Source organism: Triturus cristatus, chromosome 4_2 (assembly GCF_964204655.1).
Source record: "Triturus cristatus chromosome 4_2, aTriCri1.1, whole genome shotgun sequence".
Classification (NCBI taxonomy): domain Eukaryota; kingdom Metazoa; phylum Chordata; class Amphibia; order Caudata; family Salamandridae; genus Triturus; species Triturus cristatus.
In genome coordinates, this window is record NC_140586.1 from 660,509,013 (window position 1) to 660,527,514 (window position 18,502).

General features: G+C 40.9%; 1 protein-coding gene across 3 annotated transcripts in view; it reads left to right on the forward strand.

Moving 5' to 3' along the window:
* KANK4 (KN motif and ankyrin repeat domains 4) overlaps positions 1 to 16,362 on the forward strand; it is a 692,064-nt gene extending 675,702 nt beyond the window's left edge. For all 3 annotated transcript variants that reach the window (XR_014960662.1, XM_085602436.1, XM_085602437.1), the window contains 2 exons: positions 3,535 to 3,735; positions 13,166 to 16,362. Coding sequence is in view for 2 of the 3 variants with exons in the window: in XM_085602436.1 (XP_085458562.1) it covers positions 3,535 to 3,735; positions 13,166 to 13,267 (303 nt within the window). In the remaining variant the exon portion in view is untranslated. The remainder of the gene's footprint in view (positions 1 to 3,534; positions 3,736 to 13,165) is intronic.
* The last annotated feature ends 2,140 nt before the right edge of the window (positions 16,363 to 18,502 follow it).

An 18,502-nucleotide genomic window follows, 5' to 3' on the forward strand; every position in this document is an offset into this window, starting at 1 on the left:
CAGTGAAATCATGGTATGAGGAAAGAGAAATATAATTTTCAGGAAACAGGACATTTCATAAAGAGGTCAAGTTCTACAATTCAGTTGTAACATTAATTCATCTTTTGTGAAAGCATTTATTCTTAAAGGGATAGAGAAGAATAAAGGAATAGTGAGGCCTAGCTGTGTGAAAACAATAGAAATTTAAGCTTTCTGCAGAAACAAGCAGCTTTTTCACTTTTGCACTTATAATAAAGGCACATTTTCCTAACGTTAAATTTATTATGCATTTTTATGTTAACGTTAAGGTACATTTCTATTTTTAATAGGTGGTCCATTTTTCGTAACATTTTTCAACTTCCTCAAGGGTAATGCCCTCTAAGATCACAGTGTTACTAAAATGTTTTATTTGTAATTTCTTGCCACTTGAAAATTTAGATTCACCTTTTTTTTCACTGATGCACCCAATTTGACACACATGCATTCTCCGTCTTCAAACATATGTGCACTTCCCAACCTGCTATTGTGTCTCTAACAGTAACTGTTTGCTTTTCTTTCACTTTTTTAACTAAAATGCTCACCTCACACCCATTGACCCCTCCACTTTTCATCCATGCAGGACAGGCTATTGTTGCAGACTTCCTTCCTCTAAGAAGCACAAAAGGTGATTCACCTGTTACTGAATATGGTGTGGACCTATAATTCCGCACTCCTTTCACTTCAAACCATTCTTTTTGGCTAACTGCAGGTAATCTCCCAACACTCTGTTAAATCTTTCAATTAATCTGTTCTTTCTGGGATGATTTAATGCAGTGCTATGGTGCTGTATGTTGTGAAATCTAAAGAAATCAGATATTTATTCTGAAACAAATTGTGGACCATTATCCATGATGATCTCCTGAGGAATGCCTTCTCTTGCAAGCACATCCCTACAAAATCCAATCAATACCTGTTTTAACATCATCTACTATGTGAACTACCAGCCAATTAGAGAAATAGTCAACCATTGGTATGGCAAATGTTCAAGCCAAGCTTCCTCCATTATCCCTTAGGATATTTAATTGGTACTATAGGTGATTCCCTTACTACACAAGACTTACCACTGCTCACACAACTGTCACAATTTCTCAAGTGCCTCTCTATGTCCCTGTCCATACCTGGCCACCAGAAGTCCATCCGCACCTTACGGTTCATGGCTGACATACCTCCATGACCTTCATTTAATAACTCCATAAGTCGACTCTGGGACCACCAACTGCTCACCTCTGTGCACAATATCATTCACCACTGGCAACTCGGTCCACACCAATTTATACTTCCCAAGCAGATAATCACTTGTCCATTCTTTTCTCCACACGCTCATTATATTGTTCCTTACTCTCTTCAACTCCTCATCAATACCTAAGGCACCCTTCTACTTGTCCTAAGTGATTGCTCTTTCAAGCAACAACCCTACTGTGGCCACCATCCAATCTTCTGCATCCTTCTCCTCCATACCATCATCCTCTGTTGGTATTACTGGCAACAATGAAAGGCATTCTTCATTTCATTAATGAATATGCTTGAAGCCTAAACAAACATTTTGCCATTCAAGAAGTGGCCTTTCCCTCCTTTTGTTGTGAAGACATTCACCAGTAGTTTGTGATCTGTTCTTAATTTAAATCTTGTCCCCCCTAAATATGTCTTGAAATGTTGGACCCCCCACCAACAAGCCAAAGCCTCTTTTTTAATTACAGAATATCTTTTCTCAGCCCCCCTTAAAGTCTTTCATGCAAATTCTATAATTATTTATTTATTTTTGTCCACATAAGGGTACAGGACGGGCACACTCTAACCTCAGGCACATATGAGGTGACTCCCAAATAGCACCCCCAAAGTTTTTAAAAAATGTTGCATGTTCTACAAACTGCAGGTCCTGCGCATTTGTGTTCCAAAGTCCTTGGTCTCATCACGGAGACCACTGACTATAAAACTCATGGATCCATGTTGGGAAGGATTTTTTCACAAATACCACCGAAAAGAAGAAACTAAATGCCAGGTCAGTCACATGCAAGCAAAGATTAAGTAGGGGCCGAGAGCCAATCCAAGGATACACGAAGAACAGAAAATGTTCCTGAAGAGGTGTTGTAGAAAATGAAGACAATAATCCCCACCTCATCATATTTGCATTAATTGCATGGAGTGCAATAATAAACACCTAGTGCAGATGAAAGAATCCCAGGAATTAGAATCAGGAAGATGGAAGACCATTACATGAAATGTAATCAATAGGCAAAAGAAAATTATTCAAGGTTTGTAAGTAGTAATTTGCCAACACAATTGCAAGCCCCCCCTAAAAAATAACCCCTCTAACATTTCTTTTTATTTTGAGAACCACCAACAAATCTCAATAAAAGAGGTTGTCTTTATTAACTACTAGATCCTGCATGGTCGTCCACAGAGCGTTTGGTGCTAGCAGAAACTGTGGTGCACACAGCCAAAGGACGTGCACAGCAAGGTTTGGACCGCCATTTCATCCTGGGCACAAGAACTGTTTGAAGGCCTGGACCTGCAGCTAAAGCCATCTGCACTTGTCTGAAGGCTGTGTGCAGTGCTGCTGCCCCTCCCCCACCAAAACGTCAGAAGACCAGGCCCTGCAGCCAACACCCGCTATGCACAGTCAAAAGTTAGCACACACTCACACTCAGAAGGAAGGAGGGAGGGAGGAAGAGAGAGAATGAGGGAGGGAGTCAGGCAGGCTGGCTCTATTATTTTTTGGTCCAGAAAAAACGATTCTTCTCCTCCAAGAGACCTCTAGTTCTTGACCACTACATCCTAAATCTGCCAAAATAGCAGAAAATGATGATAGCACCATTTGCAATATATTTATCGTGTTAGCAGTCCTTCATATACTAATCTGCTAGGCGTTCCCCTTCTTTTTTCTCCTCACTGGGATTGCAGTCTGCATTGAAATAGATGATTTCACGCTGAAGGGTGCAAAATGAAATACTACTTTTGGAGAACGTGATGGGTTCCTCATGGGGGCATAGACATGCCTCTCTTACTCTCCCCCATCATGTGATGTGAGACTGAAGATACCAGGTAGACCCTAAACGTTCATCAGTGCCCATGCTGGTCCTCCTTGCAAGTGGATTTTCATTGAGCTACCCAACTGCATTACTTTACATTTTATTTTTATAAAAAAGAGGGCGCTATGACTTTAACGCGAGAGTTCATCTTTAGAATTTCAGGTGACCATAATGGACACCTAGAGAAAATGATACAATAAAGTTGTTTTAAACTGGCAGAAAGGAGCTTGTTCAAATTAATATTGGTCATCCCTATCATATGTAGTTTCTTATACAATGACTGTTTCGCTTTTTCAAAGTCTCACATGTACATTTCAGATACTTACTCAAATACTGCATACATTTCACTGTGATATTGTTGCTGAAGGATGCACGATATGGCCTTACAACTATAGAAGCAAAAGCATGTTTTATAGAGATGCAGTTCTAGACATTCACAGTGGTGCTTGATGTTAATGTTTTATTTCTTGTGATCATGTGTTTGCAGGGAGGCCAGACAGCACTCATGCTGGGAGTGAGCCATGGGCGGTCTGACATGGTGCAGGTCTTGCTCTCTTGTGGCTCACAAGTCAACTTGCAAGATGACGACGGTGATTCAGCTCTTATGATTGCCTGTCAGCATGGCCATGTGGAAATCGTAAGGCAGCTTCTCTCTCGGCCCGAATGTGATGTTACATTAACTAACAAGGTAAGCCAGGAGTGTGTTTCTGTGGGGTCAACAACTCAGAGCATTACCAGCTTTAGAGTGGTGTGACCAGTGCCATTGCACTGGGCGACAAGGTCAAGAGGGTGACCTCTGACTGACAGATTGTTCTGAGATATGAGCAGCCTGCAGAGACCTTAGTCTGTGCAGCATTTTCACGGGATATTACAAGGGAATTATAACTCTGGTGATTAATGCACATGAGACAAATATCTGTGATTTGTCCAGTCAAAGTTTTGACTCATGATATAGTAGTATAGAGGGGAAATGATCCTGTTGCAAACCGCAGTATGTGACATACAGATCACAGATTAGTATTTTAGATTGATAGCTCAGAGGGTTATTGCTTTTGTCACAGATATCCTTTTGTTACTTGGAGTTCATAAATAACAACCTTTCTACTGTAGCACATTGAGCTATGAACTGCTATCAAAGCGCTGCTTGCAAATTGAAAGGCATATTTTTAGAACATTATTGTTTTTTTTCGCTTAGTCTTTTGCTACTCTTAGGATGCTGAGAAAGCTTCCTTTGATTAGCAATACAATTTATTAGCATGACACACCAATCATTGTTTTACGTTTATGGAGTGGCTCTATTAATACTTTGGGGCTGATTACAATGTTGGGCGGAATTGCATCCACCGACACCGACTTTGTCCTGGGACCGACCTACACCTGAACGGCGGTCTCAACTGGCCCATTACAATCCGACCGAACACTGTTCGGTTGCATGCTCCTTTTCCTCAATGGGAGCTTATGTTATGGCCGTAAACCGGCCGTAACACACGCATCCATTGAGAAAAGGGAGGTGCAATCCATCCCTGCACCTCGTAGCAAGCACTGCAAGGTGCTTGCCACAAGGTACAGGGATCAACAGGGGGGCACCATAGGTGCCCCCTCGGCCTCCAACCAGAGGTCTTGCACCAAAGGGGACCCTGCTGGGGGCCCCCAAACACACTTTCCAACATGGTTTTCATGTTGGACAGGCTAGCAAGGAAACCATGTCAGAAACTGTGCATCGTAATCTCAAGGGCAGAAAGGCCCGCCCTTGAGATTACTGGCCGGGGTCCGACTGGCAGACGGGCTACATCATAAGGAGGCATTCAGAAAGTAAACCTTGCGGCCCGTTACAATGCGGCCTTGAGTCGGAGCCTTTACCGGCCGCATCGTAATCGCCCTCTTTGTGTCTGTTTTTCATGACAAAAATTATGCAAACTTGGTGCAAAAAGCTGTTTTGGGGCCTACTTTCTGGCACAAATCCTGTTTGCTTTGGACATCAGCCATAAAGTAACACTATGTGCTACTTTATGTCAAGGAGGTGGTTAATAGACATTCCCATACACTTACTTACAGATTTTCATGCAAACCCCCAACTACTAATTTGGCATAATGGGATCGGATCAAAACAGTATGCTTCGTTTAGGCAGGCAAAAGATAAAAAGATTTATTTTCCCCAAACCTTTTCACCTTTGCGTGTGTGCTACACCATGCAGCACGCAGACAAACCACATAGACAAAGTGGTATAATGTTATACTCTATCAAGCATAGAATTTCCAGCTAGATGGGTACCATTCCAGTATAAAGCCCAAGTATGATATCATGCAAACACTCTTGCACTACGATGCAAGGGTTTTGCAAGGGTGCGTGCATTGGCGTATGTTCACCTAAGGTACTCCAGCACTAGATGAGAGAGCAACAGCACTGTATCTTAGTAAATATGGTGCTGTTGTGCAGACTCCTTTTCATTCAGCGCAGCACCATTAGTTACTGTGCAACATAAAAATTTAGGGGCATATTATTAACGGCCAGCGATAATTATCGCTGGCCGTTCTATGCGTGAGAATTGGCATCGCCGGCTATCGCAGATAATTATCGCTGTATTGCCAACGCATAGCGCAATGACGATAATTATTCCTGTGATAGCGTTGTTTTCCATGGAACATCGCTGGAAAACCAGCGATGTTCCATGGAAAACGGCGATAACCTTGCTGATACGACCCTGTGGTCGTATCAGCATAATCCACCTCCAATATAAAGTATAGGTAAGTCAGTATTTTTGCAGACGTTAGTTTCTGGCGAAAAGCGCAGTTTTCGCCAAAAACTAACAACTGCAAAAATGCCTGGGCCTCCTTGTAAATATCACGAAGTGCACATCAGCGATATTTACAAGGTTGTTCTGCCCAGTGACGCCCACTTTGCATCTCATTAGAGATGCAAAGGGAGGCGTCGGGTAAAAGGGTGCTTACATGCGCTATTGCATGTTATCACCCTCTTGTTAATAGGGCGAAAACATTATCTCCGCTTTTGTGGCTTTTACAGCCACAAAAGCGGAGATAAGGCCCTTGATAATATGCCCCCATGTGAATCTGTCCCTTTGTCTCTCCAGATCACGCATTCTTAACATATAATGCCTACCCGTATGGATGGCATGTGACTCCTACACCTTGTAATCCGCATTGTATTAAGTAACATTTCCTATATATTAATTTACAAACTTAGCTAACCGTATTTGTATAATATGTTTGTGAAGTAAGGTGCTCTGACTGTCTGCATTGGAATAGGTAGTGCTATAAAATACATAATTGAGAGAGGGGTGTTAATGAGAGATTAGGAGCACCATTGGTATCTGAGGTGGCTCTTGAACACAAGGATGCCTTTACATTCAGTTTTCACTTATACTGCAAAAGGAATTTCACAAAATGTCATATAATGTTGTGCAATGTTGACAAAAGTTCATATAATTCAACAAAACTCGATGTTGCATTGATACACTGCCTTAAAAATAAGACAGATGCAAAATTGTGTGGAACTTGGCACGAAGGGTTCAAACAATGAAAAGTTTGCTAGGTAGGGAGATGACTGAAGTATGTCTGAAGAGATTGAGAAATCTCTTTCTAAAACACAAATCTGGCACTAAAACTTTGTCTAGGAAAGAGGATACTATCCTTAATGGCATCCACTAAGCTCCAGACACGGCAGGGTCCCAAAACGTCTACATTCAGAGATAGAAATACATTGTGAGAGATCTCAAATGTGTTCAAACAGTCTGTGATTCAATGCATGGTGCACGTTATGCCCCAGAATAAGTGTAATGGAACACTTTGATTTAGAAGATGTGATTTTTTTTTTTAAAGTGATTTCTTGATGTAGTTTTCATTTTCTTGCCTTTACTTATCGGTTGCAGAACCCATGTTTCTTCTTGTGAATGGAATGTTTTATTATGCACCTCAGGTTTTATGGATTTTAGGCTAAAATAACTCTGATTTAATTGATTGATTGAGAAATATTCTAGTGTAGAGAAGACAAAAATAGAGAGTAGGTAAGAAGGTGGAGATGCGCAGAGGGGATCAAGGTTCTGTATATAAGAAGGAAAAGAGGAACAGCTGGTCTGGAGACAGGGAAGGGTAAAGTGGAAAAATCCACTATGGAAATGGGAATTTGAGTGGAAGACAGGAGGTAAATAATGTGCACAGAAGACAAAGTTGCATTTTAAATGAGAAGCAAAATTAAAAGCAGAAAGAGAGACTAGATGCACTTGTTAGGTGGTGGTAGGAATAAAGTGGCAAAGGGAAAGGCAGGAAGGTAAAAAGGTTTTGTTCAGAATTGCTCTCAACCATCAAAAGGAAATAGAGAAAACGAAGGAAAGAAAAGAGTCATTGTTGAGGCGCTAAATGGGATGATGTAAAGGAGAGGATAGACAGATAACATAGATTGCTACCAGAATAATTAAAGGGAATCGAAAAGTCAAGCAGAGGAATCAATAAAACCGAGGCCATAATGTAAAGGTTTCATAAAGGGAGGGGCAGCAGGGAAAGATTAGATTACAGTCTTCAATCAATGTAAAGCAGTGATTTATTACTACCTCTCCTCGCTGCTTGGGAGCACAGCTGGAGTGGCAGTCTGGCAAATGTATGCCTCAAAAGAGTTAGTAACTGACATTGCTACAGACCACACAGCTTTAATTAAGCCACCGTCGGATGAGATGTTTTCAGATTTTCTTACAGTGGCAAAGTTTGAAAAGGCCATAAAAAATACTAAACCAATCATAACTACAAGGTCACTGTTGACGACTCTGTAGTATAATCCTTTAGGAACTTTACCTAAAGAGATAGTAATGCTATGTTGCAAAATGCAAAAAGTCCAAAAGACCTATCAGTTTGGGCAGCTGCATAACTTTAACCTACAAAGTGGCACAGTGACCTCAAACATGACATGACACAGAAAAAGCACCAAGAATATCACATTTAAACATTGCTGTTGATTTCTAGCACAAATGGGGTTGGCGCAAGAAATTTGTGAGACCCAGTGCCTGTGCAATATTTTTACTCCTTGCAGTGGCGTTGCTAGTACATTTGAGGCCCGGGGCGATGCCTGAGTCTGCCGGCCAGTGACAGCCGGAGCAGGTAAGAGCGGGGGGGAGGGGTGCTGGCGACAGATGACGAGCGGGCAGGGGGTGCTGGCTACAGACGACAACAAGCAGGGGGAGGAAACAGATGACGAGGGAGAATAGAAAAAAACTACCTTGCGCTCGCAGCTGCCCCCCAAAACGTTCTTTCATCACTCCTCCCAGCTACGCCACTGACTCCTTGTTGTCCTAAAATAGAGTTAACCAGATTAGTGTCTAGAAAGTTAATCTTGGGTAATACACAACTAAACATGGTTGATGACTGTTTATGGATCCCAAATACACAAAATGCTTCTGAACCATATTTCTGAAAGCTGGTAAAGTATTTATCTTAGTCTGGTCAACACTAAGTTGTGTTGGGTAGATGCAAGTACATTTATATTTAAAATGTTAATTACTAGCAAATTAATTTGTTTAGAAATCATGGGATTTGGCCTTAGATGGGAATGAAGATATTTTGTGAAGTTGCCAGGCAAAGGCCGCAGGAAGTTCAGGAGAGGTGGTTCAGCAAACTTCAAACAAGAAGATCATTGATAACAATCGCGCGGTTACAAATAAATGTGCCTGCGGCTCACTGACATGTTGACTCTTTTGTTACTTAGTGACATATTAAACTGTGCAGGTTAATTAGCAACAATGTGCATCAAAAAGCAGCTGTGCTACTAACTGTGCAAGATAATGACATTTTAGGTGATGCACAAATAACACATTATACTTAAATTAAGGATTTATACGAGCACCTTATTTCCTGAATATTCCTAAGTATTGATTGTCCAAAATGCAAATGGCCCAGTATTTGAACAATTTTCAAATGTGCTTTAAAGTGCTAAACATATGTGGTAGCCTGTGCTCCAAGGACCATACGCTTTTTGCAAGTAATACAGATATTTGGACTAAGGGCCTTCTTTAGCGTTTGGCTGGATGAATACCCGTCATTACTTGGTCGATAGCCCACTCGCCTTATTATAAGTTCAATGGACTATAAAGCACTTGTAATACAGTGCCAAGGGCACCTGCCATGTTTGTGATGGAGTATTCTGTCCGCCAAAACTCCAGTTAAGGTCCTAAACTTGGTAAATATTAGCATTTTATGAGCCGATTTCCCAGAATCTGACTTAGAGTAAGGTACCCACTATTGACACCCGTAGGCCATATCCTCTACCAATCGATCCACAGCGAGAAAGCTGTTTTTTTTTTAGAAAGTAAGCACCTCTCTGTTATGATGAGGGAAACATGGCACCAATTTAAAACAGCCATGTTACCCATCACTAGGTTATCGGGCATTAAAAATAAACTCCCAGAGAAAAGAAAAATCTTCCAGAGAAGCAGAAACCTTTATGATACAAAATATTAATTGTGGCAGACATAACACTATTGTGGAATATAAAAGAACTAGTTCCCCCGATAGTTGAAGTCAAAGAGAAAAATTATTGTATAACAAAATATATAAGCCATCTCCTGTTTTGACCTGTTGAAGGTAAGTTTTAAAGCAGATTGCGGCGCTTATTGATTCTTATCCCATTAAGTAAGCTGGAAGTTGCTCCCTGGTGCCTGAAAAGCATTGCTATGTTCATACCTCAGGAAAGGGAATGGAGGATAATTAATCCATCTGATATATGTGGTGCAACAGAAGGAGGAAGACATTCCGCCAGCTGCAACACTAAGCTCATAGGTCACTCTGTCCCCAGTCTCAAGTCAGGAGGATATGTCAAGCAGACATCATGGGGATTCAATAATGAGACCCTAAAAGTTATGGTTGTGTACAGCTGATATGCATTTTAGATTCCCGAAAGAAGTCTGAAGATTTTTCAGAGTGGCTGTATCAGTGAGCGAGTCCCAGACACTATTTGGCACAAGGGCGCTGGGACCAATAACAGTGTATGTTGAGGATTATTTAAAAAGCAGGGACCCAGGGATTTTATAGATCAGAAATGATCCTTCTTTTTGCCTGTCCACAGTTGGGAGAGTGCAGTAAAGACCATGCCATCTACCTTAACCTGCAGTTCCCAGCTGGGCCTTATCTGGGAGGGGCGTAGCTGTTCCTATCCCCAGGATATGCACGACTTCTTGTTTATACATTTCTTTTTATCAAAGCTGACCAAAGCCCCCGTTGCTTTTATTTTAATTTTGATACTTCCTGAAGCAATGCTTGTTGCTTTTTCAAAACAGCATTATATTGCAAGTGAAACCGACCTCCTCAACTTAATAAGGGTGAAAGGTCAATGTAAACACTTTGGAGACTCAGGGACTCTTCCTGTCTGATAACACAAACACCATCTCACAGACTCATGCAGGCTTCCCACCTACCAGCCTGTGGGAAGGTCTGTGTCACTGACAGATATTGGAGTGGAGGCTCATGCTAATCTCCCAGCATCCATCAAACTCGTCTCCAAAATCATGAGCAGAGGAAACAAAGCCCAGGATTGGAAGCAATTATTACTAACCAGTCCAAAGGCCAGCTAGTAGATTTAACATGACCGCTACACCCCCATGAGTGCTGCGCCCTTTCAGGTTATTGTCCTTAAATGCAGCGTTTGTTCTTGTGTGTTGTACATATTTATGAATGCCATTTTTTGTGAGGAACATGTGATACTATTTAATGCATTCGTCCTGTGATTTTCTCGTGTGGAATGGTTCGCCTAAGATGAAACATGCTAGAAATAGATATGTTCTTTCTTCATGTTAACGTATTGCATTGTGTACCCACATCACATATGAAATGCAGCCTGCTTGTTAGATTGCATTGTATGCACTAGTAGATTAGGCACTAATAACAGAAGGAGTGAGGTTTAATAATTCCACTTCCTTATAACTCTACTTAAAAGATTTATTTTTTAATACAAACATAAATAATTCCCCTCCATCTGCTTGAGTGCTGGAGCAGACCGTTTGACCACAGTTGGTCATTTCTGCCTTGAACTGCAGTGAAGCTCCAGGCAAAAAAAAAAATAGGCTAGTAAAGAGTGGCTTAGTGCTGTAACTACAATGCACTGAGGCCAGATAGTGTCCCGGTGGTTTTCCAATTGCTCTCAGGAGAAGCCACAGTTCTTCTCTCGTCCAAACTGACCAGAATAAAGGTAGTAAAGTTGTAATCTAATTCAGAAGGTTTTCCCTGTATCTCTGATCTTGCCGTAATCAGAAAATCAATGTTAATGCCATTAGCTCTCGAGGGTGAGCCGCAGTGGCATGGGGCATGTCACCTATCCTGCAGAACTGAAGCCAAGCGTCCTGCCAGTGGGTACGCCGTGCCATCACAGCACAGTCCCATGTCCATCTATCATTGTGTAATGGGTAGGGGGCACAACGGGGTGGTGACAATACTCAATACATCTTTGATACCTTATTACTGGTTGCAAAAGGGCCATGTTTTCTAACTATGAGTCCTTGGATGGAAAGGAAAATGTTTCTCTCTCGATTAACCAGTAGTGGGTACCCATCACCAACGTAACCAAACTCCTTAGGCTTAATGGCAAGTGATCAGGAACAGAGCATGGCAGTGACAACTAAGACGTCTTAAGACCTGTCTTCCAAATGGGGAGAACAACTGTAGAACATTATAGACATCCTGTTAGCAGGGGGTTGAACCTGAGCTCAGGAATGCATATTCCACTTTGGCAGAATAAGCATCTAAGCCTGAGATATACTGAAAAGGGAACGTCCAGCGTGGAGAGAAAATGTGGTTTATTTGCTAAGTCCCACATTGCTAACAATCACCAACAAAACGTGTTCCAGAATGCTTCTCTCATTGATGATGCCTACTTGGAATTGGAGACCTATTGTGACATCATTCACTGGATGCCCCCTTTAAGATCATTCTTCAAGACCCTAACCAGATGGTCCTCTGTGCATAACTACCAGATTCATGAACTGAACTCTGTGAGCAGTCGGCTGTTAACAAAGGGTTGTTCTCTGTGCTGCGTTCCAGAGACCGAGGGGCATATTTACAAGGAAATGGCGCAGCATGGCGTTGCATCAAATTTTGCAGCGCTGCATCATTTAAAAAATGCAGGGATGCACTGTATTTACAAGAATATGGCACACCTCTCTTTTCCCTTGTGCTGGTGCTAGAAAAACCTGCCTAGTGCCAACACAGACACCCTTGTGCCATAGTGCAAGGGTGCCTGAATTGCAGGGATGATTGTTTTTGTGCAGGAAAGAGTCTGTTCCTGCACAAAAACAATCATTTATGGTGTTTTCCTCTTTCTATGTGTGCTGCAGAATGCAGCACACTAAGAAAAAGAAAAAACAAGGAGAAATAAAAGTATTGCGTCAATCTAACGCCTGCTTTTGCGCTGCCTCAGATTTAAAGATCCTTCTAAATCTAGGGCAGTGTCAAAAAGCAATGGGTGTTGTGGTGGAACACCCACAGCAGCACCCCTTGCATGCCCCTTTGACGCAGAAAACTTCATGAAAGACTACCATATTTACAAAGCCATAAAACGTGGCCTAACACCACTTTGTACATATGATGCAGGGCACTGCGCCACCGGAATCTCGGAAAAAGTCACTTTCTGGTGGCGCAATCCCCTTGTAAATATGACCCTGGAGAACCTCAGGTCAAGCTGTGGTGCATTTTATGCTATTTCATCAATGGAGGTTTTACCGTGAACCTGTTCAAAGCACTGAACTTTAGAATGTTTTATATTCTGTGCACCAACCAATCAAAGAGCAATGTAGAGCCTCTCATTGTTGTGTAGACCAATGCTATTTTTGCTCCTCTAATATGCCCAATAACTCCAATGGGACGATTACATTGACTTGACCAACACACTGAACCTCTCAGTCTGCATCCAAAACTGATGAAAAAGGTCTGCAACACTTTTTGCAGTTCGAGGGATTATCCCTTGTGGAAAATGGGCAACACATTGGAAATACTGGGCTTGTTTCACAGACGTGTAATGGTCTCATATTATAATAGCTTGGTACTTGGGCCCCATGCGGGTTCCCTGAGCAATATTTAATGAGTTACATCATGTTAATTTTTCTTTCTTCTTGTCCTTTTGTCTGCAGGTTGGCATCTCTGCTCTGTCCATTGTTTCGAAGTCAGCCCACAGCAGCATTGCAGAACTTCTGCGGGCCCACGCAGAGGCTAGGAACCCTCCAGGCCTCTAGAGCAAGTGGAAAATTAGCCCCATTGTTCCTGCGGAGGGAGAACAAAGGCCCATTCTTGCGTCCTCGTCGCCACAGACGTGGACAGCAATGATTAGAGAAAGTCTGTTACTCATTTCGATAGTTTCCCATACACGGAACTATCTGAAATATGTGCATACATTTGAATTTGTAATCCCCTCTATTATGCACACTGCAACACTTTTTTTTCTGTGCAGCACGAACCACCGCAATGTATGGAAATATGCTTTCCAGATAGTTGACAGCTAAAATAATTGGCTTTCAAACTTACAAAGTCTCGCTGAATTCGCTTTACTGCGTACAGTAGCCCTTTCAGCTTTGTGATGTCTCTCTCAAGGCAAGCTTATTACAAAACAGACAATGATCTCGCGTACCATTTGCAAAGCATTCACAGGGCAATTTGGGTAATGACATCACAGTCCTGCTTTGAATGCCAGCAGTTATCTCTGACAACAAGAAATAGCGTGTACAATACAAGTGGTAAGGTGATCGAGTGTGTGCTCAACACTTCGCCTGGCCTCAGAATTATTTTGTAAAACACTTGCAACCCCAAACACAAATATTAAGTTTGTGAGTGGCTATAGATATATATATATATATGTGTGTGTTCATATATATTTAAAAAAAACAAAGATTTAATTAAAGTTATAGTTAACTTTGCTTTGAATACCTGTTAAAAAACAAAACAGAATTAAAATTTTAAAAAAACTGAAATTCTCAGATAGTAATTGGGGACACAATCCATAACTTGGGCAACAGCCATGCAAACCATAACTTGCACACCAAATGCAAAGCTCCTGGCCTCACCCTTAAGAAAACAGAAGCAAATGTTGTAAATCATCTTACATGTGAGAATACATATTGCATTACCCTTACCACTCAGACTAAGACAACCATGAATGTAGTATCATTACTTGGTTTGAATGTGTGTTGTTGTTTATTTACATTTTGCTTTTAATTATTATTTATGAGGTCCTAATCATTGCATTAGTGGGTGAGTTATATTTCTCCTGACTGCTGCGCGACTTATGTGTTGTGGTCCTAACCATAACTTGCAAATTTCAGTGATTTTTCAGTATTTTTGTAAACATAGATGAACTTTAACCGAGTTTTTTTTATATATATGTTGAGGTATTTTAACCAAAGATAATCATAACTTCACTGTAAACTTTGGTTTTTCAATGGAATTTTGGTGATATACTAAATTTGAAAGTTCCCTGTGCCCAACTCATCACGAGTAGCCAATGCCCGCTGCACGTGGCATTTGGCTGTACACTTCTGGGTGTGGCCGCAGGGCCAGGCTCTGTACTCATCCTTCAGCTAATGGACTATATTCAGACATTTACTACTTTGGCTCAAAGGTCAAATTCCGTGTGAATTCCAGAGTATGCATCTCACCTCACTTGAACAAACACTGCTAATTGAGTCAGAGATTTCATTTAATTTCAATGTAGAGTAGAAAATGCCTGGGGCCATACTCTAAAATCCTAATTCTTATGTTTATATCTCACTTAGCAGAACACCTCTTGTACATTCATAATTACTGCACAATAAACTAGAGCATACATAAAGCATACATGCAGACATTGAAGAACGTAATATGCTTCTCCTCCTCATACTCACCAGTAGTAATAAATAGCATATTTCACTCTTCACATCTGCAGATGTAGTTTTGTACCTGTTTGCAACATATACATTCATTTTATACTTGGTGATGAGACAGTGGTGCTGGATACATTGGCGTTGAGGATGTCTTATTATGGTTGAGATAAGAAAGATATTTTGTCCTTCTTTTCAATGCTCAAAATGTAATAAATATTTTAGTGTAATGTTTTTGAAATCTGAAATTTGTAGGCTACAACTAGCTGCAGCCTTAGCCTGGACGAGTGATGCTCACTTTACGTTATTCTGACTGGCTAGATACCATTAACAGAACCTTTCTTTTCTTTTATTTATCCTACAAATGTAATGCCCATTCGAATAAATAACCCTAAGAGTAAGACATAGCCTCCTTATGCATTTAAACTGTAGATACATTCAGCACAATTCAAGCAAGACAAGAGGTGCTTGAAGCGTCTCAGAATTACACGATTAATCGCTTACCCTATACATAAATATTTGCATGGATAAAAAGCTCGAAGCACCTGGGAGATCCACAGATAACCATGGAGTTGATTCGCTCCCCCTTTCCCATCTTGCCTCCCATGGCTGGCCAGGACTTCAGTCGGATGCGTCAGCTCTGCTGCTGAGTTGTAGGTTGGTCTGTGGACAATGCACCCAAAGAACATAATTATAGAGGTAATAGCTCTACCCAACGTATAGGGCATATTTGTTAGGGGCACGGGCTGTGGTAAAACCAGCTGCATTACTCTTCAGGTTTTCCAGAATCTGAGCATGGTGATATGTATATGGAGGGACCATAACTAGGAGGTATACAGGTGGCAGGACACCGGAAGCTGGGAGAGGCGACGTGTGGTGACGTGCAGATTGCGTGGTGACGTGCATGCATTTCAAACGCTAGGGGGATCCCATTCATGGAGGCCTTGTGAAGTGTCAGAGTGGACCTCAGCAATTCTATTTTTTTCAGGGATTCCGTGGTTTAGTAGCTACTCTCAGAAAGTACACTGACAGCATAACGTGTTCAAAGGTCAATACCGCATCACAAAATTTCGTCGATACACTCACATAAGTGGTGCCACTAACAATTTGGCAGCTTTCGAACTTCTGCAAAAGTGAACTTTCGACCATGACCAGTTAGTTTCAGCACCCTGTGGGTAAACAGTGCATTCTGAGATTCTGGTTTCTTCACAGCCAAAGAAAGATGGCGCTGCTGCAAAACCGAACAGAGGCTTCGAAGACAAGCTTGGCTCCTTCAAGGAATTGATTCACTGAAAAAACAATGTACTTTTGGCCTCTCTAAAAAAACACAGGCGTGTGGGTTTCAGGAACTGATATAAAAACATACCTCTACTGTATCCATTCTATTTTCAGTACAACCAATTTAATGTAATATCATTGAATTTAACGGATTAATAATGACACTGTACCATGAATAAAATAACACGTTTTAACTGAAACTTGCATTTGTTTTATTACATGATTTCCATTGATTGGGGTTAGGTGTGATAAATTATTGCCTTATGAAAGTGAGATATAAACAAATGGTGACATCGTGTGGCTAGCACAACAATAAGGTTTCTGACCCATAGATATGAGAAATGTAAAACAATTTGCACGAGAGTTAAGGGCCTGACGGATTTAGAGTTTGCGGATGGGTTACTCTGTCACAAACATAGCAGAAATCCTGTCTACCTTATGTAACATAGGATATAAGGCACTTGAAATAAGGTAGAAGGGATATCTGTCAAGTTTGCGTCGGAGTTAAATGTCTGTCAATCTCTAAATCAGGTTCTAAATCTTTCTGGATAAGATTTGTTAAACTCTAGAATATTCCAAACAGTTAACAAAGAAACACCAGCACAAATTTGTCCTAGATCATGCATAGAGTGGGATTTTAGTTCAAAACAAACTAATGCAAAAAAAATGCATGCAATAATATTATTTATTAGAGACACATTCACTAAGTAGATTCTCACAATACACGTGGAGACTAGTTTTACATCACCTCTATATTATATTAAGCTATGTATCTAGTTCAATGTCCTCTTGAACAAGTAGAATTTACAACAAATAAAAGATATGATAAACCATAACAAAGAACTAAATATTGTGCAGACGTAGCTACTCTCACATGAAACTTAACTCTGTCTCAGAAAGAAAAACTTACTGAAAAGCATCTTGTATTAAGAAATTAGGCATACGTTCACCAGAAGACCATATGCAGAGTCACATAAGAAGAATCTATTACCTTCCTGCACTTCTCAATTTTTTTCTTACACTTCTCTAATTTGTTATTATACATACTTAGCTTATTGAAGTGTACTCAGAAGATCTTCATGCCCCCATCAGAATCGAATCCCAAACTACCAGTGACACCGTCTGACCATAATGTCACTGACGCAGTGACTTCCACTCTGTTTGCCGGGACTGACTATGCAAGCAATAATCTGTGTCCGACCCACAAGTAAAATGTATGCAAAGCTCTGCCCTAAAATATTATTTATAGATGTACTGGATTCATGGCTGTCAGATCAAACAACAAAAAAAGTTGAAGAGACCGGGTGACATGCGTTTGACAAACTGGGAAAATATTCTAATAAATTCCTGGAAGTTGATGGGCATGATCACAACTTGATGCAGATTTATGTTCATTCCTTAAAAGAATGTTACTGTTCCAAGTATATGTTAATTCTTTATTCATTCTTAACTTTATCTCAAATTACAACAGCATAATACACAATTCTGCATTTAGGCTATATTCACCTATTGGGTGTTAAATAACCAGTTTCAACATTCTTATATAATATTACAAATCCTCCCAACAATGCTCTGTCCACCTCATGTTGCTCTAAACCCGTGGTCTTCAGACTTAGAAGTGCCAACCACTCATGTAAAAAAATCTAATTGCCCCCTCCCATTACATATTTATTTCCCTAAATTATTCTATTAGATTGGAAGCACAAAAAATATTGCAACTGCTATGGGCAGCCTGCTCTCCCCCTAAAATGTAAAAGAGTCAACAGAGTGATCCTTTATCAGAAATGGGAGGTAGGGAGGTTTGAGCCCAACCCCATGATACATACTCCCATGCAGGGCGTGATTGATGAAAGATGTTAGGATGGCCCCTACCAAGTGACTCGCTGCCAATTTGTTTTTTTCACTAAAAACATACCACTATTTTGAGTATGATGCCCATCATGCCAGTGCATTGCCCTGCCGCCGCCTCCCGTGATCAATTCAGGCCACCCCTAGGGTGGCACATGCTTCAGTTTGAAGACCTTGTCTCTAAACTATTTGGAGGCAAGAGTTCCACATTCGCTACATCTTTCTTTGTAACAAAAATAGCTCAGCACACTTGTAAACATTAAGTATGGACAATTCACAATAAAAAACGTCTATAACACAGCTGTTTTCTCAAAACGGAGTCGATATGTTCTGTTGGTATTGAAATTCTTCCTTTATTCACATGTATACTTTTTTTGCAACCACCATCACGTTTCGTCCACAATCGGACGAAAAGAAGTTATTTTCTAAACCGGATGATCGCGCAAGGACGGGTGCACACTATCACCGACATACACCTAGTTCTCTGGAAAC